At 35.7% G+C, this 24722-nt stretch overlaps 1 protein-coding gene across 4 annotated transcripts in view; it reads left to right on the top strand.

Moving 5' to 3' along the window:
- PGM2L1 (phosphoglucomutase 2 like 1) overlaps positions 1-24722 on the top strand; it is an 81497-nt gene that overhangs the window by 48601 nt on the left and 8174 nt on the right. For 3 of the 4 annotated variants that reach the window (XR_014250431.1, XR_014250432.1, XR_014250433.1), the window contains exons 5-14: positions 1301-1384; positions 7450-7643; positions 8498-8687; positions 9236-9333; positions 10040-10220; positions 12263-12356; positions 12686-12815; positions 13048-13237; positions 16888-17021; positions 18766-23206. Coding sequence is in view for 1 of the 4 variants with exons in the window: in XM_082411272.1 (XP_082267398.1) it covers positions 1301-1384; positions 7450-7643; positions 8498-8687; positions 9236-9333; positions 10040-10220; positions 12263-12356; positions 12686-12815; positions 13048-13237; positions 16888-17021; positions 18766-18868 (1398 nt within the window). In the remaining 3 variants the exon portion in view is untranslated. Of the gene's footprint in view, positions 1-1300; positions 1385-7449; positions 7644-8497; positions 8688-9235; positions 9334-10039; positions 10221-12262; positions 12357-12685; positions 12816-13047; positions 13238-16887; positions 17022-18765; positions 24364-24722 lie in introns of those variants that run through there. The other variant, XM_082411272.1, reaches the window with a different exon arrangement.

The raw sequence follows: 24722 nt of genomic DNA on the forward strand, positions 1-24722 counted from the left end.
AAGAAAATCACAATATTCTGAATAACATAATGCAAATAAATGTGAAACTTGGGAGAATTGGCCAATTTTCTAGAATAATTAATACATCAAAACTGATAAGAAATAGAAATAGAAATCCTGAATAGTCCTAAAGAAATTGAACTGGTTTTTATTTATCTTCTCAAAATAAAAATGCCAGGTTCACATGATTTTGTGGGCAAGTTTTACCAAATGTTTGACCATTAGATAATGTCTCTATAAACTGTTACTAGTGATTTATTGGAAATATACGGAGTGGCTCAAAGAATTGAAGGAATTTCTAAACAATTAGCTCTAACGAATGACAGAAACCAGGGAGGGCCCAGAAATGTAGAACATTTATGTAGGAGTCTGCCACTGGGTTACCATTTCCAGCTGTAACTATGTGTTGGCCTTCCTCTCTTATTGCAGGTAGATTTGCTGTAGCTTCTAGGGAAGTTATTTTTAGCACCCTTTATCACCATGTCTTTGAGTCAAAAGGCAATCTTCCTTGACTACCTATAGCAGAGACATCTTAGAGAAAGACTCTGACCAGGCTTGGGTTGTGAGCCAGTCTCTGAGTTAAATCATCAAGGGAATAGGTTACTCTAGTCAGATCAGGGTCATGTGTCCACCCACCCATGGCCAGGAGAAGAGAAGTTGGATGTGACGGTAGAAGGAATATGGGGAACATCTTAGGCAAATAGATAATAACTGCAAAGAAAAAGGGAAATTCAACCTGGGAATTAACTTTGGGAGAGATGGTAAATTGACCTTTATATGCTATAGAGGCCACAGAGTATATGTAAAGATCTTCAAATTGGAAGGCAAGAGACCTAAGTTCTACTCTTATATATTCTCCCTTATGATTATATAATGTTGGATAAACAGTATACAGTGTGTAAAATATGTAAAATATGATAGATTAGATGATTTCTTAAATTTACTTACAGGTCTAATATTTTATGATTATATTCCCCTCTCATATCTCCAGAGTCTTGTGGAGTATCTGGCATATAATAGGTGTTTGTTAAATATTTGTTAAATGAACAAAATAATTATAGGACTAAGTTAAATGAGACTAGAGGGGAAAAAAACCATTCAGTCTAACAGTTAGGTGGTTATTGATGACCTAATATTTAGGTGGCTTTAGTTATATCCTACCCAAGGAACCTGGAGTTGATTATTGAGGTTTTAGGCTATTTATATCTTAATGTCTTTTCCAGTTATTTAATCAAAGTTATTCTTATGTCAAATGTGTGGGTAGCTAAGAAACAAATATTTATTGTTATTATTCTTTTAGCCATATGCAGTCCAGGAGCTCAAAGCAGTTGCAGGTGTGATGATTACTGCATCTCACAACCGCAAAGAAGACAATGGATACAAGGTAAACCTTGGACTCCTCATCTTTGGTCATTTCATAATTCTTATTTTATTTAAATAATATGTGCTGAGTATATTTTCTACAGTGGGGAGCAGGGTTAGACATTGGGAACAGAAAGATAAAAACATTGAGGCTACCCCTCAAAGAATGTGTATCCCTAATGGCGCTTATTACGTTTCAATATGTACTATTACAAAAGTCTCTTCAATGGTCTTTTTACTTCTGATATCTTACTGCCTTTGATTTCCCCAACCCATCCCAAATCCACCCTCTCTACCATTTCAGAAATAAAGTCATTTTGTACCAAGAACTTAAAGAATAAATGGGAGTTTGATGGAAGAGAGCCGGAGGAATAGTATCTTGACCTCATTCTCCTCTCCCTCCAACCTTCTGCTGGGACTCCCTATTGGCCACAGGATCTATTTGATGTGTCAGGTTTCATGGCAGAAAGCAGGGTGGGGAGGGGTGAAGAGTGGCTCTGGAGGGGCAAACAGAAGATATGGCACAGTATTGAACCAGTGTTTGGGGCTCCTAGCTGATGAGTCCATGATCTTATATTCTTTTTTCATCTTGTGTAGGGAGACTCCAGGCACACTAAGCTCTGTTTCACTGGGGAAAAGAATATTTAATACTAATCTAAGATTTTGGCCCTGGCCAGCTAAATGGGTAGTGTTACCATTTATAGAGGCAGGGAAGAAGCATAATTAATTAGTTTGGGACATAATTAAGTCTGAGGGATTTGTGGGTCAAACAGGCAGCAATGACCTGTAGGCAGTTGAATATGTAGATCTGTTGCTCAGGGGAGAAATCTGCGCTGAAGTTACAGATTTTGGGATCACCGTACATATTGTATTAGAGTACTTAAGAATATTTGGAAATTCTTTATTTGGATGAGCAGCCCAGAGACAGTGTAGGTTAGAAAAAGAGCTCAAGAATGGAACCCTAGGGAATATCAACTTCAAGTGAAGGGAGAAAGAAGAGGAGCTGGAGATAGGACAAAGACCGGAAGAGACTGGTATGATAAAAACGAAAGAGGTAAGGGAGTTGCAAGGAGGGAGAGGTTAACTGTCAAAGAGAGCTAAGAACCCAGATCTCTCCTCTGAGCATCAGACTCCTGAATCCAGTTGCCAACTTAACATCTGTTGGGATGCCTAACGGGCATCTCAAAATGAGTGTCTCTGAAACAGTGGTCTTGATTCCCCCCAGACCTGCCACATATACACCCAAATGTGTTCCTCCCTGAGTCTTATCCATCTCTGTAAATTCACACTACCACCCACCTAAACAAAAACCAAACTTCATTCTTGATTACTCCTGACATTAATTTACTAACAGGTGCTACAAATTATACATATACATCCAAATGTATATGTATGTATAATTTGAGATATATATGTATCCATATGTATCTACATATACATCCAAATATATGTAGAATATGTTTACTTCTGCCAGTACCTTCTACCTCCACTGTTCTAAACCATTGTTGTCTTCGCCTGAACTACAGCATCTTAGCTGGTCTCTTCCCTGCTTCCATTTTTCTCCCCTGCAGTCCATTCTTCACCAAGCAGCCAGATGATCTTTTAAAATATAAACAGGTCATGTTAACTTTCCTGCTAAACCCAAACTGCTTACCTTGGGGCTTACAGGACTGTCTCCTGCCTGCCTCTTCCACCTTGTTTCATTCATTCTTCTCCTGTGCTCAGTACGTCCCAGTCACACTGCAACTCCTTTCCATTCCTCCAGCTCCTTCAGTATACCAAACCCTTTTCCCACTCTGAGCCTTTTGTTTGTTCCTCTGCTTGGATTTCTCTTCCCCAAATCTTGCAAATTTGCTTATTTTCATCCTTCAGGCTCCTGCCCAGATGTTGTTTCCTTGAAGAGACCTTCCCTGGCCACCTTATCTGAAGTGGCTTCCTCAGTGACCTTCTCTTCATCTTGTTTATTTCCTTCACAAAACTTATCACTATCTGTAATTACCTGCTTTCTTTACGATGAATTATCTTGTTTGTTTATTGACTTGTTTGTTTGACTGTCCCCACCCCATTCCCCAATATAAGCTCATGGGTGGAGGGACTTAGTTTGGATATTTACTGCCATTGAACATACTTGTCACATAGTAGACCCTCAAAGATTTGTTTTTTTAAAGTATTCAATATAAGCACAAGGTAAAAAGTATGAAAGTTAAACAGCGTAAAAAGTTAAACAATAAGGAGTATTTCTCCCACCCCCTTCCCCTAGTATCCCTTTTGAGAAGCAAATACTGTTTCTGGTTTTGGTTTCCTTCCAGAGAGTCTATACATGTGTAATCATGACCAATCATGTATTGGTCACTCCTCTTTTTGTTTTCCCCCATAAATGGCAGGGCACTATATATAGTGTCCTGCACCTTGTTTTTTTCACACAACAGTGTGAAACAGCCTTAAAGATCATTTTCTACATCAGTCCATCTATAGATAGATAGGTTTGCCTCATTCATCTTTAAAAACCTACATAGATGGGCTTCCCTGGTGACGCAGTGGTTGAGAATCTGCCTGCCAATGCAGGCGACGCGGGTTCGAGCCCTGGTCTGGGAAGATCCCACATGCCACGGAGCAACTGGGCCTGTGAGCCACAACTACTGAGCCTGCGCGTCTGGAGCCTGTGCTCCGCAACAAGAGAGGCCGCGACAGTGAGAGGCCCGCGCACCGTGATGAAGAGTGGCCCCCACTTGCCACAATTAGAGAAAGCCCTCACACAGAAATGAAGACCCAACCCAGCCATAAATAAATAAATAAAATAAAATAAAATTAAAATTAAAAAAAAAAATCCAACACCCTTTAAAAAAAAAAAAACCTATATAGATGAGTTGTAATTTATTTAACCAGTCCTCTGTTGATGAATATTTCATTTGTTTCTGATCTGCTGCTTACAAACAGTGCTACAGTGAATGCTATTCTACATACATCTTTGTTCATATGTACAAGTAGACTTACAGAGTCAGTATGGAATAGCAGTTAAGAGAATTATGGGGTGGGTTTGAAACCTACCTCTGCCACTCAGAAGCTTTGTAATCTAAGTCAAGTTACTTGATTTCTCTGTGCTTTAGTTTCTCCATCTACAAACTGAGAATAATACTAGAACCAGCATCATAGGGTGAGAGTAAGGATTAAGGGAGATAGTGCATGAAAAATGCTTAGTATAGTGTCTGGCTCCGGTAAATAATAAATGTTACCTATTGTTTTTATTCTTATCTATAGCTGCACTGTCCAAACTGATAGCCACCAGCTACCTATGGCTATCGAACACTTAAAATATGACTAGTCTGAATTAAGATGTTCTGTAAGTGTAAAATACACACCAGATTTTGGACAGTTAATACAATAAAAGAATGTAAAATATATGACTTGCATTGTGGCTCACATTATATTTCTGTGGCCCTGCTGAGCTATAAAATAAATTTCTAGATGTGAAACTTCTGAGTCAAAGGTTCTATGAAATAAAATTTGTCATTCTGTATTCAAGGTGGTGGTTCTAATTGATACTCTCACCAACAATATGAGGGTCTTTATCCCACACCGTCCATTATTGTATTATCAAACTTTTTCATCTTTGCCAATCAGATATGTGGAAATGTTATGTTTAATCTGTACCTGTCTTATGAGTAAGGTTGAGCTTCTTTTCATACATTTATACGATATTTGTGTTCCCTTTCCTGTAAAGTCTGTTAAAGGTTTTGCCCATTTTTTTCTTGGGTAGTTGCTCTTTTCCTTGTTGATTTGTAGGAACTCCAAAGTAGTTCTTGGTCATCTGTTTTTCAGATATTTTCCCCCCATATTATCATTTGCCTTTTGACTTTATTTATGATATTTTTCCATGCATGGTATTATGGTATTTTTTTTCATCTGGAAAAATTATTTTGGCATTTTTATTGGTATCATATTTTACTTGTACATTAATTTAGGGAGCTTCAATATTTTTGTCATATTATTGAGTCTCTTTATTCAAGAACAGAATGTATCTTTCTATTCTTCCAAGACTTCTTTTAGACCCTTCAGTAACATTTTAAAGATTTTTTATCTTTTACATTTCTTTTTAAGTTTATTCCTGGGTATATTTTGTGGCATGGATTTTTCAGTTACTAAATCAGGTAGGGATACTTTCTGCTGCAGGTTCAGAAAACCCACAAAAGTGGCTTAAGCTGATAGGAATTTATTTTTCTCACGTAACAAAAAATCCAGAAGTATGTGGCTGCTGGCATGGTTCTGTAGCTCAGCGTTGTCGGGCCTGGCACCTCTGCAGTGTTTTTGGCCTTTTCTTCAAACATGGCCATTATATGTGCTGCTGTTGCTCTAGGCATCACATTCACATACAAGGCAGGGAGAAAGGCCAAGATGTTTTTTCTCATGTTATATAAATTTTCATAAAGAGCTTTCAGGGCCTACGGACAGAATCTTGTTGGTTGCTTGGAATGTGGGAGCATCCCTTAAGAGCAATTTTTGGTTTTGTTTTTTAAATTTCTGCAGGAACCTCAGGACTTTCACTGACTGGGAGCAATTTCTGTGTTAATTTAGATCTCAGATTTGAAATTTTTTAATCACCCAGAACTTGGGAAGAAACAGACATGCTTCCTCATCATCTTTCAATAATAGTGGGCAGAACTTTTTCTATTCTACATTTCCACTAAGAGGGGCATCTTAGTTCCAGTTCCCTACCCTCCACATGGGCATTAACACCCAGGAGCCGGATAAACGAACAGTTCCCAAACCCCAACTGGCCACAGCATCAGCCCACAGCTTTATCACTCTGGTTTTCCATTCTTTCCTTTTTTCCCAATGCCTGGAGTTTTCCCTTTCCTTCTTGTGAACCAAGCTGTGCATTTTAGATAATACTTTTTCTACTTTATCTAGCATTTTGAGGTGTTTATAGAGTGAGAATTTTTAGGTCATGTAGTCTACCATATTGCTTGGTACAGAGTTTTGTACATAGTATATATTCAAAAGTATTCTTCTTTCCTTCCTTCAGGATGCAGTAGAAGGGATTCATGTCAAATACATGGGAGAAGTTGGTATAGATATTCCCTAAGCAGAGTCCCTTCTAACCTTGAGATCCTGTGAATTATAGAAATACATTTTCTTGCTTTTTTGTTAACTGTTCCTACTGTCTTGTTGATCAGGCTACTTGACAAACTGACAACTTAATGAAATGTATTTTCATTAAATACTGAAAATACATATACTGAAATGTGTATGGAATAATTAGCATGTTAACTATCTTTGCTGGAATAGACTTTATTTAGTGTGACATAAATTCTACTTTAATTTATAGCTGAAAAATAATTTCTTCTTTATCATATAACAGAACCATTTTATAATGCTAAAATTTCATAGTATCAAGTTTTATGGATATTCCATGGTTTCTTAGATCTTCTTTAGTATATATTTAGCTATAGATCTAAGATTATGATTGTACATTATGGTATATGCATATTTTAACATTGTCATAATGATGCCCCGATTATATTTTACTTGTATTGTTATTAAAGTATACTTCTAAATGAGAAAATAATACCGGATCATTTTATTGAAAAGTCCCTGTGGAATCATTACTATCAATATCCTTAGGTGTTTATTAAGTTAGTCCAGTGTTGACATTTTCTACTTGATTAATTTGGTATGCTTCTTTTTTTTTTTAAATAAATTTATTTATTTATTTATTTTTGGCTGCGTTGAGTCTTTGTTGCTGCGTGCGGGCTTCTCATTGCGGTGGCCTCACTTGTTGCGGAGCATGGGCTCTAGGTGCACAGGCTTCAGTAGTTGTGGCACGCGGGCTCAGTAGTTATGGCTCACGGGCTCTAGAGCACAGGCTCAGTAGTTGTTGTGCATGGGCTTAGTTGCTCCGCGGCATGTGGGATCTTCCCAGACCAGGGCTTGAACCCGTGTCCCCTGCATTGGCAGGCGATTCTTAACCACTGCACCACCAGGGAAGTCCAGGTATGCTTCTTTTTAAAGTCAGATATCTCTGCTGTAGCTAAGAAAACATATGGCCAACATTTCAAGTAATTATAGCTGTGTTTACCTGTCATCTAGGTTTATTGGGAAAATGGTGCTCAGATCACATCTCCTCATGATAAAGAAATTCTGAAATGTATAGAAGAATGTGTGGAACCCTGGAATGGTTCCTGGAATGATAATTTAGTGGATACCAGCCCACTGAAGAGAGATCCTCTGCAGGACATTTGTAGGAGATACATGGAAGATCTGAAAAAGATCTGTTTTCACAGGTATCCAAGTGGGAATATAGGTTAATATTACCTTAGCATAAGATTAACAAATAAGAGAAAGCAATAGGGATAAAAATGTGTTGACTATTCATTATATTAAAATTATCGCTAAATACTACTATTCATAATAGTTAAAAAGTAGAAATAACACAAACGTTCAAATACTCATTAGCTGATGAATGGATAAATAAAATGTAGTATATCCATACAATGAAATACTATTCAGCAGTGAAAAGAAATAAAGTACTGTTGCATACTACAACATGGATAAACTTTAAAAATAGGCTAAGTGAAGGAAGCCAGTCACAAAGGACCACATGTTGTATGGTTACATTGATATGAAATGTCCAGTGTAGGCAAATCTATAGAGATAGAAACAGAAAGTGTATTTAGTGGTTACCTATGGCTGGGAAAAATGGGAGGATTAGGGTGTGGTGGCTATGGGATATGGAGTTTTTTGGTGGGTAATGAGAATGTTCTAAAATTGATTATGGTAATGGTCAAACAACTCTGTGAATATAGTGAAAGCCATTCAATTGTATACTATAGATGGATGAATTTATAGTATATTAATTACCTCTCAATAAAGCTGTTAAAAATTATAGCTGAATAGACGTATTCACTCTATATAAGGTAAGGAAATTTCCTCTAAAATTTGATTTTTCCTTACCTATTTCCATATTTCTGTAACTATTCCATAAATAGCTAACACTATTTTTAGAAAATATCATGGCTTGTTGAATATATTTTCCCTATCCTAGCAAAATAAATTTTAGCTTTTTCTGTAGATTATTTTAATTATACCACAAGTAGTGAGTTTTATGATATTGACTGAATGATATTTTCCTTTACAGGGAATTAAACTCAAAGACCACCTTGAAATTTGTACATACATCTTTTCATGGAGTCGGACATGACTATGTGCAGTTGGCTTTTCAAGTATTTGGTTTTAAGCCTCCAATTCCAGTACCAGAACAAAAAGATCCTGATCCAGACTTTTCTACTGTTAAATGCCCAAATCCTGAAGAAGGAGAATCTGTGCTGGTATATTTTTTCTATATTTAAATTATTATTAGTGTATTAAACTTTATCATATAGCTAGAACTCTTTGACAATTCAAAGATTACTTACAAAAGCAAAACCCACTTTAGTTTACATCTTTTAAATTATATTAGAGCCATATATTCTGTTTTGTTTGAAATCTCTATGGTGGATATCCCTACTTCTAGGCTTATTTTAAATTTAGCCAAACTAGATTAGCAGATGCAAACTATTATATATAGAATGGATAAACAACAAGGTCCTACTGTATAGCACAGGGGACTATATTCAATATCCTGTGATAAACCATAATGGAAAAGAATATGAAAAAGAATGTATATATATGTATAACTGAATCACTTTGCTGTACAGCAGACATCAACACAACATTGTAAATCAACTATACTTCAGTAAAATAAAGTAAAAAAAAAAATTTAGCCAAACTATATTCCTTCTAAAATTCATATCACTAACATAGTGCCTACATTTAGGACTATTACATTGAACTTAACATCTTCAGTGCAATCCAGCTTTTTGCGTCACCATTTCAGGAACTTTCTTTGAGACTGGCAGAGAAAGAAAATGCCCGGATAGTGCTAGCCACAGATCCTGATGCAGACCGACTGGCAGTGGCAGAACTTCAGGAGAAGTAAGTAGAACCTCTTATTTGATTAAAAGCTTAAACTTTGAAAAACAGTTTTTGATTTTAAGTCTTATAGGCTCATTGGAAATAATAAAAAAAAAAATAAGAAAATAAATCTCCCGTAAGCCTACTATCCAGAGATAACCACCTAGGTTGATATTTTGACATTTCCTTCCTATGTTTTCTCTATTCAAATATTTAAGATGTATTTGTTTTTTATAAAATTGTAATCATACTATATATAGTTTTGTATCTTGATTATTTCCACTTAATATTGTACTGTGAGCATTTCTCTCTGTCCTTAAATATTGTTTAAAATATTCATTTTTAAACTGGCATAGTATCCCAACAGATTGCTTTATCAGTGTAATCATTTCCTAATCATGGTCCTTTTGGTTGCTGTGTATTTTTGCCATTATAATGTGGTGACAAATGTCTTTACATAAAGAGGACATCATGTTATAACATATTTCTCATTAAATAAGAAAATAAAAGTAACAGCATAATAATTTTTCAAAGTACTTTGCTGCCATTCCTACCCTAAGCTCTCCCTGGTCAGTTAGAGAAGTAGTAGTACGTGTTTTCTCAAAAATCCCATACAGTAGTTTTTGGGTTTTCCTATGTGAATGATGGTAATTTGTAGGTCCTGGGGTCAAGGAGTTTTAATGAGAAGTTATAAAGGTCTTGACTTGAATTTTCATTCTCTCTACAGTGGTGATTGGAAAGTTTTCACAGGGAATGAGTTGGCAGCTTTGTTTGGGTGGTGGATGTTTGATTGCTGGAAGAAAAATAAATCAAGAAATGCTGATGTGAAGAACATTTATATGTTAGCCACCACAGTCTCTTCCAAAATTTTGAAGGCAATTGCACTAAAAGAAGGATTTCACTTTGAAGTAAGAATAGACAATATCTGTGTGCTCCTTTTCTAAACCTATTTCTATAAATTAAAGCCATCTTCCCACCAAAACTGACTTTTATTGATTTCATTTCTAATTCCCTCTTTTTTTCTAATTCTGTTAACACTTTCTTAATCTTTTTGATTGTTTAGTAACCTTGAGCCAAATTCATCCTGTATGTGAGTTTCTGAAACTAAGATAGGACGTTCTTTAGAAATTGCCTTAATGCTTACTATTCTATACAACAGTATCTGGCTTTCATACCAAGAAAATCTGGCTCCAAGTGACCTCATCAATCACATAAACTCCACTCCAAAAAATTGTAGGTGTCATTGACTACTTGTTTAGGCTCTTAAAGTTCAGTCTTAAGAAACTTTAAGTAGTCTCCTAGATTGCAAATTAAGACCCATTGATTCTACATCCAAAAAACAAATAATGACTCTCTCTCAGCACAGATCACTAACCTTTGTGAGCCTCGGGCAGTTAAACTGACCACTTTTATAGCTACTGGGACTAATGCCAATTAAGTTACTTTTACTCTGCCAACTTTGCCAAATATCAGTGAAAAAGTCACCTCTGGGCATTTTTCTTGAGCCACGATCAAGTTACAGGTCTTAACACTAATTGGCTAACTAAAAGAAAATTGAACCTTCCTTAATGAAATAGAACTTCCAGTCTCTGGCTTTCTAAAATACAAATAGCAAAATAGAAGAAATTGAAAATTTATTCAAACCTAAAATTCTGAATTACTCTAATGTTAACCTTTTCCTGGTAGGAAGAAAAATGTATAATGAGCACAAAAGAGAAAAAAGAACATGATTCTAAAGACCTATTTATAAACGTGCCTCCTTGTTTTTGTTGGGGGTGGGGTGCTGCAGAGATTTTTGGGGTTTTTTTTTTTCCAGTGAGGAGGTAGAGAAGTGAATGAGAAATCTTAAGTTAGTAATGGAGAGCTCCAGAGTCACTGTGTATTACATTCCCTTTCTATTGACTCTAAAAGAGTTCATGTCTTTAAAATGAACAGTAGCTCATCTGATGAAAAGTCCTAATTTCCAAAGAAGGACTTAGTCACTTTCTTGATGGGTTTTTTTTTTTTAATTATTATTTATTTATTTATTTATTTTTGGCTGTGTTGGGTCTTCATTTCTGTGCGAGGGCTTTCTCTAGTTGCGGCAAGTGGGGGCCACTCCTCATCGCGGTGCGCGGGCCTCTCACTATCGCGGCCTCTCTTGTTACGGAGCACAGGCTCCAGACGCGCAGGCTCAGTAGTTGTGGCTCACGGGCCCAGTTGCTCCGCGGCATGTGGGATCTTCCCAGACCAGGGCTCGAACCCGTGTCCCCTGCATCGGCAGGCAGATTCTCAACCACTGCGCCACCAGGGAAACCCCTCTTGATGGTTTTATTTGGACCATGCTGTTATGGTAAAAGTACACTTGGTTCTAGTACATGTTGTGATGTTAAAAGTGCATCATTAAAAAGCTTTAATGCCTTTGATTACGCAGATGGACTAAATTAAAACCTTCGTAGGCACTTTTATATTAGTGTTTATAATACAGCTTAAAGGACAGTTTCTAAGAAGCAGTATAATTGAATCCTGGCTCCGTCTCTTATATGCAATGTAATCTTGGACAAATTTACTGAACCTCTGAGCCTCTGTTTCAGCAACAGAGTTTTTGTGAGCATTAAAAAAGATAATAATGTAAAGCAGCTGTTACAGTGCTTGATAAATAGCAGATGATCATAATATATGTGTGTATTTATGTTACTTTGTGACTATATGCATCACCACTTATTGGATTATATTTGGTGGATTACATCACCTATTTCTGTGCTCGATAAAATGGTAGGTCATCAGTCACGACAGTGTGTGTACCCATGCCCTTTATGACTATATGTTTACCACTGTATAAATCTTTGTGGTGAAAACCATAACAGAAGATCATTATGGAAGTGTTATGTGCATTTAGTGACAGGCTTTTCTCTAATATGTATTTTTATGAGAGAGTCACTTAACTAGAATGGCCTCCTCTGCATTTCAGGAAACGTTACCGGGTTTTAAATGGATTGGAAGTAGGATAAAAGACCTCCTGGAAAATGGGAAAGAAGTCCTTTTTGCATTTGAAGAGTCTATTGGTATGTAGTAAATATTAAAATATTTGAAATTTGAATGAGAGCATTTTTTAAAATATAGTTAATTCTGTACAGAGGAGTTTTTGTCATCTGGTTTTGCATTTTGAGTTAAAAAAAAAAACCACCGAGAACTCCGAAATGTGTAGATACATTTCTCATCAGGAAAAGAAAAAAAAAAGACCTTAAAGGTCCCCTAAATACCTTCAGTATCGGTGGGTTTCATTTACTACTAGGTTTTTAAATTCATTGGTCCTTCTGAAGAAATGTAAAACTATTGAAATTATATATAGGCTTATATTTTCCTTCTTTTTAAAGATGTTTTTAATTCTTAGGTTTTCTGTGTGGAACTTCAGTTTTGGATAAGGATGGGGTGAGTGCAGCCGTTGTTGTTGCTGAGATGGCATCTTACCTGGAAACCATGAATATAACATTGAAACAACAACTGATAAACGTTTATGAAAAGTAAGTTCTACTATTAGGAATTTCGCGTTCTAATTTTTTTATTTTTTTGGTGCTACTTTTAACCTTCTAAATTTATTTTTGAGGAATAGTCATTCCTTTTTAAAATGTACTAAAATTGTCTGCATTAAGGACTGCCACTTTCTACGTAACACTGTAATAGGCTTATCTTTAATACATACTTTTCTAAAGAGTGAGTTGAAATCTGATTTTAACACTTTAAATCTCTGTGCAGGTATGGTTATCATATTTCAAAAACTTCGTATTTCTTGTGTTATGATCCAACTACCATCAAAAGTATATTTGAAAGGCTTCGCAATTTTGATTCTCCAAAAGAATACCCAAAGTTTTGTGGAACATTTGCTATATTGCATATACGAGATGTTACCACTGGATATGATAGCAGCCAGCCTAATAAGAAATCAGTAAGTACCTATTTTTTTAAATTTTCAACAATTTGTAATAATTCATACTACAGTAAAATAGTTGAAGGTCAAGCCTGTGAGTTTCTTGAAACTAGGGTCCATTGTTTTTCTCCAGAGCAGTTGTAAGTTCACCAACTGGCTCTGATTCCCATCCTGTCCTCATCACTGCCCCAAGTATATGCTACCCTTGTGGGTGGGGAGCGGGAAGGAGAATGAGAGAGACAGAAAGAGAAAGGGAGGGAGGAGAAAGGTGTGATGATGCTAAATAATGTTGAAAATAAAGTCTAAAAGCCCATAATTTTATCATATGATATCACTTATATGTGGAATCTAAAAAAATTATGCAAATGAGCATATTACAAAGCAGAAACAGACTCACAGGCATAGAAAACAAACTTTTGGTTACGAAAGGGGAAGCAGGGGAGGGATTAATTAGGAGTTTGGAATTAAAATATACACACTACTAGGGGCTACCCTGGTGGCGCAGTGGTTAAGAATCCGCCTGCCAGTGCAGGGGACACGGGTTCGAGCCCTGGTCTGGGAAGATCCCACATGCCGCGGAACAACTAAGCCCTTGCGCCACAACTACTGAGCCTGCGCTTTAGAGCCTGCGAGCCACAACTACTGAGCCCTCGTGCCGCAACTACGGAAGCCTGCGAGCCTAGAGCCCGTGCTCTGCAACAAGAGAAGCCACCACAATGAGAAGCCCACGCACCACAACGAAGAGTAGCCCCCGCTCGCCGCAACTAGAGAAGGGCTGCGTGCAGCAGCAAAGACCCAAGGCAGCCAAAAGTAAATAAATAAAATAAATAAATTTATTAAAAAAAAATATATATATATACACACTACTATATATAAAATAGATAACCAAAAAGGACCTACTGTATAGCACAGGGAACTACACTCAATGTCTTGTAATAACTTATAATGGAAAAGAATCTAAAAAAGAATATATATATATATATATATATATAGCTGTACACCTGAAACTAACACACATTGTAGATCAACTATATTTCAATAAAAATTTTTAAAATAAAATTAAAATTTTTAAAAAATTTAATGTTTTACCTAATCATCTTAGCACCTAAAAATAAATAAATAAATAAATACTTATAATTTCAAAGCTATTCATCTTTCTAGTTTTAACTTCCCTTTTCAACTTTATTCCCTATACCTCCAGCCAAATGGAATAACTTATAGTTTCTTACATATATACATTAAAAATTTTTTTTCTATTTTTGCTCAGGCTTTTTCCTCAGTCTACCTTTTCTTCCTACTGCTGCAGATCCACACTTTAGCCATTTTAAGACTTCATGCAAGTGTCACCTCCTCCACATACCCTCCAGGTCCCATAATCCGATATCGTCCTCCTGAGGTTTCATTATATATTGTGCCTTCCTCTTGTCATTTATCACTTTCTATCTTATGTTATCATTGTCTTGTTCATGGCAGATCCATTTCTAACATAGCTTTATGCCTGTCAAAGCTCCTGCCTACATAGTGGGTGCTCAACTAATATTTAAAAGCCCTATAGATTGCTGATTATATTTATTTTGTTATTGTTATGATTACAATTATTAGCCTAAATTTCTATTTATAATTTCTGATGTCTCAAGCTTCTAGGCGCATAATACATTTTGGGAAATCTGCAAGCCTTTTATGTAGAATACTACCCATATTCCCTTTGTGTATTTTCATCCAGTCAACAAAAATTGGTTCTCAGTTGTTATTCTGTGTGCACATATGTGTGTATCTATTTTTCCATCTTTGTAAACTAATTGAAAAGAACCAAATTTTTTGCTTCTTTTTATTTCTCTAATGTTGCTGTGGTTAGAATAGTTCTTGGTGTGATGCTTTTTTCCTCTTGAATCCCTTTAAAGTTTATGATATTTGTTATTCAAAGTGCTTTCCTATCTATTCTCCACTGATGCTTACAACAGTTTTGTAAGACTCATAGTGTAGATATTTGTTAATCCCCTAAGGTCACACACAGTGACTGTCAAAGACTTCCTGAGTTCTTTCTTCTCCAACTTCAGATTGGCATTAACTGTGTGTTCAACAGGCATTTATTAAAACCCTTCTGTGCTACAGGCACAGGCACACTGGCAATACAGTAATGACAAAGGCACTGTTTCTACACTCAGGAGTCTAGGGGGGAAATGGTCAAGTAAACAGTGATTACTTTACAAAATGATAAGGGCTACCGGGGGTACATAAGGGTGCCATGGAAGAGCATAGGAAAGACCCTTACTCAGATTTGAGGGGCTTACAGAAGGCTTTGCAGAGGACTTCTGTGAGCTGAGTTCTAGAGTCTGGGTAGGAGTTATCCAGATGTGGGAGGAACAGAGGATGTTTCAGGCAAAGGGAGCAGCAAGTGCTATGTCTGGAGGTGAGGAGGCATGTTTTCTTTCAAAGAACCACAAGGAGTTCTCTACAGCTGTAGTGTGGAGTGCAAAGAAGAATGGCCTGTGCGGTGAGTGGGTTAGAGAGGGGCAGACTTCCAGGCAGGGAGATCAGTTAGTATGCTGTTTCAGTAATCCAGATGAGAGATGATGGGAGCCTGAATGTAATATGGTAGCAGTAGTGATGGAGAGAGCCAGACAAAATTGAGTTAAATAAAGGATAGAATTGACAAGACTTGCTAGTTGATGACCTGTGAGGGGAAAAGAGGGAAGGAAGGTCTCTGTCTTAAGCAACTAGTAGTACCACTGACTGATAGAGGGATCTCACGGAGAGGACCAGGCTCGCTACACCTGAGGGAAGGCACCACTGTCAACCCTTCTGCCCTAGTACAACCCCCATGGGTCCCTCGAGATACCTTCACAGACTGATTTGTGATCCAGGAAGAGTACCAGTGTTAATCCATATATTTAATGTCATTAAAGCTTCATTTCATGTTTTAACTTTTAGGTAAAAAAAAATACATATGTATTTTGCACCCCAGTGGGTTATTTTGCCTGTCCTCTAGGATATGTGTACTCTGCTTTGGAGACTACTGATAAACTATCTGTGAAAGTGCTTTGAAATTCTAAAGCACTTTGCAAACGTAGAGGCAGTTTGGACTTTGGTACAGATAGACCTGGCTTCAACTTCTTGCTCTGCCACTTAGCTGATTACCTTGAACAGGTCGTTTATTCTCTTTGAGCCTTGTTTGTAAATTGGCAGTAATATTTACTTTGCAGGATTATTGTTGAGGCCTGGAGATCATGTGTGTAAGGTATATAATCCAGTGCCTGTAAAATTATAAATGTTTAGTAAATGGTACAGCTATGAATTATTATGCATGTAATCTTTTGTATTTTACAATTCTTTTAAAAATATTTTTAAAATTTTAATTGCAGTTAAAAAAAACACATAAAATTTACCATCTTAACGATTTTTAAGAGTACAGTTCAGTAGTGTTAACCATATTCACATTGTTGTGCAACAGATCTCCAGAACTTTTTCATCTTGCTAAACTGAAACACTCTATACCCATTAAACAAGTCTCCATTTCCCCCTCCTGCTAGCCCTTGGCAACCACCTTCCTACTTTCTCTTTCTATGAATTTTGCTACTTTACACACGTCATATAAGTGGAATGTATTTTACAACTCTTGAAAAGAAAGGTACCAAGTGTAATTGAGCTGTTGTTGCATTTGTGCATAGGTGCTGCCTGTGAGTAAAAACAGCCAAATGATTACATTTACTTTTCAAAATGGCTGTGTTGCTACTCTTCGGACAAGTGGGACAGAACCAAAGATAAAGTATTATGCAGAGATGTGTGCGTCACCTGACCAGAGGTGAGAATTGACTTTTTAAATATTATATATATATAAAAGCTTTATTGAGGTGTAATTTACATTCAGCCATTTAAAGTATACAACAATGTTTTTTAGTATATTCAGAGTTGTGGAAACATCACTCTAATCAAGTTTAGAACATTTTCATCACCTCAGAAAGAAGCCGCATACCCATTCGCAGTCACTCTCCACTCCCCTCCTTCCCAGCCCTAGGCAACCACCGATCTACTATTTGTCATTATAGATTTGCTTCTTCTGGACATTTCATGTAAATGGAATCATACAGTGTGTGGTCCTTAGTGACTGGCATCTTTACTTAGCATAATGTTTTCAAGGTTTATCCATGTTAGCATGAATCAGTACTTTATTCCTTTTTTAAAAAATTTGTTATCATGGCTCAATGATATTCCACTGTATGGATATACCATATTTTTTTATCCGTTTATCAGAGGATGGACATTTGGGTTATTTCCACATTTTGGCTATTATGAATAATGGTGCTCTAAATGTTTGTGTTCAAGTTTTTGTGTGGATGTATATTTTCATTTCACTTGGGTATATATCATATATATATTTGGAGTAGAATTGCTGGGTCATATGGTAGTTCTATGTTTAGCTTTTTGAGGAACTGCCAGACTGTTTTCCAAAGAGGCTGCATTATTTGGGAACTGAATTTTAATTTTTTAGTGAATTTATATTCTTGGGAAGGCTCTCTGAGCTTTAACTATGAAATGATGAACATAAAGAATTGATCAACAAGTAGTTTGTTTATTGCCAAATTCTCATTTTCTACATGTAACATGATTTGACTTAATCTGGCCAATTAATATCCTTTTAGGAGTATGAATTGTGACTAAATTAACTTGACTTTAATAATATATTCAGAGGGTATTTAAACTTTTTAAACTTTCATAAGTAGTATCTCCTATAAGGTTGTCATTGATCAATATATATTTGGGAAGGAGATTTTTTTTGGAATTGGCTTCAGAGCCCAAGTTACATTATTTACTGTTTCCCTAATCTTTGCGTTGAGGAGCAGATTTTATTTCCTTTGGGGGAAGAAAATGACCTCCTGAAGTCATTCAGAGCAGAGTGTGAAGTAAAACATATTGAATAATGCTATCTTTGGCTAAGAATGAAGGTTGATTATTAAAGTAATAAAAATTGATTTGTTGTGTAGCTTGTAAAATGACTGTGAAGGCAGTTTTAAAGAGGTATTCCTAGAAATGTTTTGGGCAGTGGCACCTCTCCAGGTGATAACTTTGACGGGAATACTTGCTATTTTTTAAGCATCTCATTTTTTTAGTCACATCTCTTTCTCTACTACCTGAAAGATATGCTGTATCATCCCATAATAATCTGTACGGGGTATTCTTCAAAGTATTTCAGGAAGCCATTTTATCTTAATACCTGATATTGGTGTTCTAAGCCATTAAATTATCTGATTCAGGACAAATCTTTAGATATACTATAACTCATCCATGTTTCATGTACCAAGGAACTCCTTTTAATGCAGTTCAATTTCAGTTTGTGATAATGGTGTTTTCCGTGTGTGTGATTCCCCTCTTCCCACCTTTGGTCTTGTTTTGTTTTGTTTTGTTTAAACTGAGGGAATTTCTCTTTCGTTTACCAGTTGTTTAATCATCCCATCAGGTATATGCCCTCTTAAAAAGTTATAACAACTGAAACAAATTTTAAGGCTATGAAAATAAAGAACTTCAAAACTCTTAACCTTTTCCCTCAGTGACACTGCCTTACTAGAAGAGGAATTGAAGAAACTCATTGAAGCTTTGATTGAGAATTTTCTTGAGCCCAGTAAAAATGGACTGACGTGGCGTTCTGTGTAGTGTTCACCAGTACATCATTGCTTTGCACTGGCCCATGGAACAGAACAACCAAGAATTCCATGCATTGAACTCGAGTTAGCATTCTCTCTCTGTCTCATCTGGCCGAGTATCTTTTTCCTTTTATTTTCTTTCTTTTTGGTTGGCTGACTAAACAAACTGTATACATTTGAAATGAAATGGTCTGGAGAGAAATGATTCAAATTTTTTCATAATCTTGAACAAAAGTCATTACATTAAAAGTATTATGTTAACACGTCGTTCTTCCTTCAACAGAAACAAAACAATACAAATGTGAGTTTTCTTATTAAAGTGTGATTAAGCTTAGTTCCATATTCTTGTAATTGTGTATAGCACGGTTTTTTTTTTTTTAAGGCAGATAAATGCTATATAATTGTAGAGTTAGTTAAGGAAATTAATCCATAAAATTGGCAAGAAAATGGCACTGTTCCCAGTATACTGTGGAAAAGTGTCATTGTTATATCACAGGTATTAACTTACAAATTAGAGTATTTGAAATGAGGTATTTAGCATTTCTAGCTTAGAACAGATGTTACAATATGTGGTTTCAGCACCTTTGTTTCAGGTGCTCTTGGTGCAGTGTAAATTTATTGTATTTATTTAAAATTCTGACATTTACCGAACATAAAACAGTAGTGGCAACACTCCTAGTGGCTTGGTTCTTGTCAATTTCTCAGTGCCTTCTCAGGGCATGGTTTGAATTGAAATAGTGTTCTTGCATTGAATATAATATAATCAGTTAATTTGCAGACAGTTAAAGAAAATCTTCCAAACTATATAGGTGCTTCCCCTCTATATCAAATAGGTTTGTTGATTTAAAAGTGTTATGAATGTAAGTAAAAATCTCAATAAAAGCAGGCTCAGTGTAACTGTAGTTAAGGATCTTCATGTTAGAATTGTGTCAGTTATCACAACCTCTAAGTAAAGAAAAATATCCAAACTAAGAAAGGAGCTGTGAATTTATTTAAAAGCCTAACCTTTAAATTACATTTTACAAGTATATTCATTTCTTTATCACATGAAGTAATGCTCATTTTACTAAGAAATAAAACATCCAGATTTTAGATCTTATGAAACGCTAAAACTACATGTTTTAAAACTAAAGTCCAGTTTATCCTAACATCTTGCTGACTTCTGTAGAATTTCTGATCACAGGAGTACTATTTATCTTTTTTAGTGTGGAAAAAAAATTTTTTTGGAAGGTCACTTTTAGTTGATTCTGCATCTTCTAAAAAAGAGTTAATAGAGAAGTGTTGTTTAATCTTCTTAAAGTGTATCCTGTCCTATATAGCTCACAGAGTACTTAGTACATGTGGTATAGTTAAGAGGTAACAATAATGAGGCCTTGGATGTACGTAATTATACTAAACAAATTGCCTATGGGCGATAACTAGTATGAGAGAATTTATTTCCTAAATAATAATAATAATATAAAATTTGAACTGACTAGAATATTTATTAAATCATGGTTTGGTTTATTGCAGCTATCAGCTAACATTTGGTTGAATCCAGATAATCCAGATGTGATTTTCAAATTTTGTATTGCCACTATTGTTAATTTGTTCCTTCCTTACTTTCTTGTAGCTGAGTCTTGTGTGACTGTAGATAATAGAGCTAAACGTAGAGCACTATTTCTGAATGAGTTTGTTTCCAAAGGCTTTGCACTAAAGAAGAAATGTGTAGAATTTTTTGCTTTATTTGTTTTTGGGAATGTAGATTGTAATTTAGGAAATGGCCTATATTCTACAAAGTGGTATGAACAATGCTACATATATATATATGAAAAATATGTATATTGGGTTTTAGTATCTGTGTTTCAGTGACTGAAGAACAAAGTTGAGCTAAAATGATACAATAGCTCATTCATAATCACTAAAGTTGTGTCATACTGTCATTCTATTATAAATAGAACAGTTTTGAGTGCTTTAATATAATGCAACACTTGAGTCATCTTAATCAAGGTGAAAAGTCATTAAGGCTTGGATTCTTATCTCAAAAATTTAAAAATCCAAAGTTAAAATTAACGAAATTTTACAAATGTTCCTGAAGTGTATAGATTGAGGGAATTACTTGATTCTAGCCAAGCTCTCAAGTCTGTCTAAGCATGATATTTAACAAGAACTTGACATAGTGGGTGTACACTTGCCTAACAGAATAAATTCAGTAGCCCCAGCCAACCAAGAGAAACAGAAGTACTGGTTGGTAGGTCTCAGCCTTAGGATCTACATTGTTTATCTTTTTGTTTATGAATAATATCATGGAAATGAATGCATTCTCATTGAGTGTGTAGATCAGAACTGGTATTTTCTAGAGCTTTGGGGAAAAGGAAAGAATTAATGGGGCAAGATCAAAGCACTGGAAATAAACAGTAGAAATAACAATAGAAAGGTCAGTAAGGTGGCACAGGAAATGCTTTGTGTGAAGAGCAAACTTATCACCCGAAAAGTGGGGAGTGAACTGGCTGTGGGCAAGTTGTTTACGTGTGTTTACTTGTTATTATGATGAGCAGATAGTGATGCTTTTGTTTTCCTTTATTAGTGACCACTAAAGAGAGACCAGGGAGGCCTTTGAGGAGGTGAGGAAAAGTACCTCTCTTACTGATTCAGTTCCTGCTAGGATGTTGTATTTTAGGATCATATGGGAACTGGGGAGGGGAGGATATAGCAGAAATAAAAAGGAATGAAATATAGATTGGGAAATAAGATCCATGAGAAATAGTTGAAAGGATTAAGATCATTTAACTCTGGAGGGGAGAGAGCTGTTGAGATAGTTTAATAACTCTTGAGTTATTAATTGAATCATTTATTGAAGAATTCAAAGTAGGAAGTCTGATAATATGACAGACTGTTCTCCATCTCCATCAAGGACAGAATAAGAGGGAATAAGGATTTTTTTTAATAAAATTAAACATTTTAATATTAAAGGGGTATACTAAATGGCTTTTTAAGGTTCCTTCCAATACTTTTTTTTTTTTAATCTCAGGTTGGAACAAAGATGATGTCATAAAGAGCACTGAAAGTAACATTTCAGTTTCACTCCATACCTAGAAGAATTTAGCTCACAAGATAGTTTTTGTGTATGTTGAATAGTAGATGCATGAGTGCAGTCTTTATTCATTGTATAAAGACCTGCTTAATTTAACCTGCAAATTAAGTGAGACTTGAACACAATTTTGTTCATCTTGAAGAATGTATAGCATTATAGGATAGTTCAGAGGTTTGTTTTAAATATAAATTATTGTTATTTGGATGTTGTAACTTCAGCAGACAGAAGGTTCTAAGAAGTTGGATGCTTTGGAATATCTTTATATAGGGAATAGACCTCCTGTTTCTTAAGCAGGTTGCTTCTGGAATTGATGCAACAGAGATATTAGCTGGAGATTAATGGAGAAATTGTTCTACGAACTGCTGCTATTGGTATTTCTCTTAGATGTTTTCCACTGATGTTTGTGATGCTTGAAAAATCCAAATTCTGCCTGGATAAATTTGTTTTATGCTTTTTTCTCTCTACCTCCCTCTTTCCCTGGGTGCCCTCCCACATTTTGTTACTGTGAAAAGCTGTTGTCCTATTACCTCACTGATAAGTGATCTTAACTGTATTCATTCAGAATGCTTTAAACTTATTCCTAAGCTGTTTTTGTTTATGGACTTCGGGTTATTTTGTTATTATTGTGAGAATATTTAAGACATTGTAAGAAGTAATTTTAAATCTATTGCATAACCTTTTTTGGTTTGTCTGGATACTACTATATATTAATTTATTATGGCCTTTTACAATTCACTTGTTTTCTGAGATTGCTCTAGAAACTGATGAAGAAAGAGTCATACTAACCTAAATGAATGGTCAATTGATCTAGCATTTTATTTCAGGTTTCCTTGTACTTTGGGCATCCAAAGCACAAGATCCGAGATAATCTTTTTTCACATTTGTCCCTCAAAGCATCTTACCCTAAGCCATAAGAAGACTAAGTGGAAAGAAGAGAATCTCTCATTGTCTGACTCTTTACACAGCCTGATTTTACTCCCGGTTTGAAACAAAGTTAGTGTTTACCATTGGTTACTTTAAAATATTCACCATACTGTTACATTCATTAAGACATCTCTTTGTTAATTCACGATTGTGTACTTAAAAAAGAGAACATAGAAGAATGAGTAAAGTGACCAAGATAAGGGCAAAGTGACATATCTAAAGTTTGCCTCTCGAATTTTTCCACCAGCATAATCCTCAAGCAGAGGAGCATGAATGTGTAGGGGAAGGGGCCTGAGAGCAAAGTCAGAAGCAGCCTGCCACTCATGAAATTTCGTGTTCTGTCTTAAAAATGTAAGTGAATTTTGCATTCTCCATAATAAAACTGTTTTAGTATAAAAATGATTCCTTCAATCTTCATGGAAACTGGTGCTGCCAGAAAGAGGCACCGTGTTTATCACATGGGCTCTCAGTTTTCTCCCCCCACCCTCCCTCAGTTGCTGCATATCCCTGGGGGTACCGCACTGACTCTAGTGTGAGAAATATAAACATAACACATACCAAGGATATTCCCTTTAGAAGCTGACTTTTGAAAGTATTAATGCCAAATTGAAGTGACCTGAAACAGTTATGTTACCACTGAACCTTATAATATAGTCAGAGGTGTTGGCCAGTTTGTTCTCTTTAATTCTTTGGCATTCCCTGACTAAGAAGGAGCACCTGACTATCAGCTCCCTGAGAGCAAGGATCATGGTTTATTATTTTTTCACCTCCACACCACCTAGTATAGTACCTGTTGTAGAGTACTTAATGGGTGACAATAGGAATTATGGGATTTTATTTTAAAGAAACAAATAGTTTAGGAAACAATCGAAAACATTACTTTTCTGATTCAGCTTTTAAAACAATTCTCAGTACTGAAGTTTATTAAGCATGCACACCCTTAAATACCCTGTTTCTTTGGAGAGAGAAGAGCATATTCCTATTTCGAAATTGTATGTAATGCCTAGTGTTTTACACTCAAAGCAAGATGTTGGCCAAGAAGGCTAAGAGAGTGTCTGTGTAGACTTAATATCACTAGTATTATTGCCATTATGAGCCTGCTAGGGCTGCTTTCCAAGTGAGTCACAACTAATTTGATACTGTTTGGTATATTTTTGTCCAGTGTTATGATTCATCATATATCTTACAAGAACCACTCAAACAAGAGTTGCATCTGTATATGATGAGGCCTTGTGTTATAGGCTAAAACAAACTTTGTATACATCCTTGAATATGCCAGATAAAATATATGCAGTTAAGAATTATTTATTTTTTTGTGTAGCAGTAGTTGAAAATTGTGCCCTTGTTTTAATAGTTTCTGTCAACATCGTCTCGTTTTTCCTTACAAAAACACCAGGGTGTATCATAAGTACTGCCTATGAGAATTTGCATTTAAGTATTTGTGTGTGTGGTTTTCGTGTGGTTTTAGCCAAATGAAGTGTTATCAGTAATAAACAGGTCTCTTCATAGGCATGAGTTTCTGTGTAATTTTTATTATCTTAGATACTGTGTAGTTTATAAAGTTGGCTATCCAGACTGAACACATTCTTGATATATATACATGGCATACCCTAGAAGCTACTTTGACCCTAAATGAATATTACAGCTCATTACTTAGTAAATATTTCTTGATTGGTTCATCAGCAGTCCCAGAAGAAAGGACTAACATTAAAGTTCTTTCCACCTTATTTTTCTCCTTCTCTCCTTCAGTTGACCTAATTTGTCTGCCCATGTTAGCATCAGCTAACATAATAAAAAGTTAAAGGTTTGGAAATCTCTCAAAGAAGTAACTATATAGCTGTGATAGAGTGGTGGTCATGGAATTAGT

This window comes from Balaenoptera physalus (assembly GCF_965194825.1).
Source record: "Balaenoptera physalus genome assembly, chromosome: 10".
In the NCBI taxonomy this organism is placed as follows: Eukaryota; Metazoa; Chordata; class Mammalia; order Artiodactyla; family Balaenopteridae; genus Balaenoptera; species Balaenoptera physalus.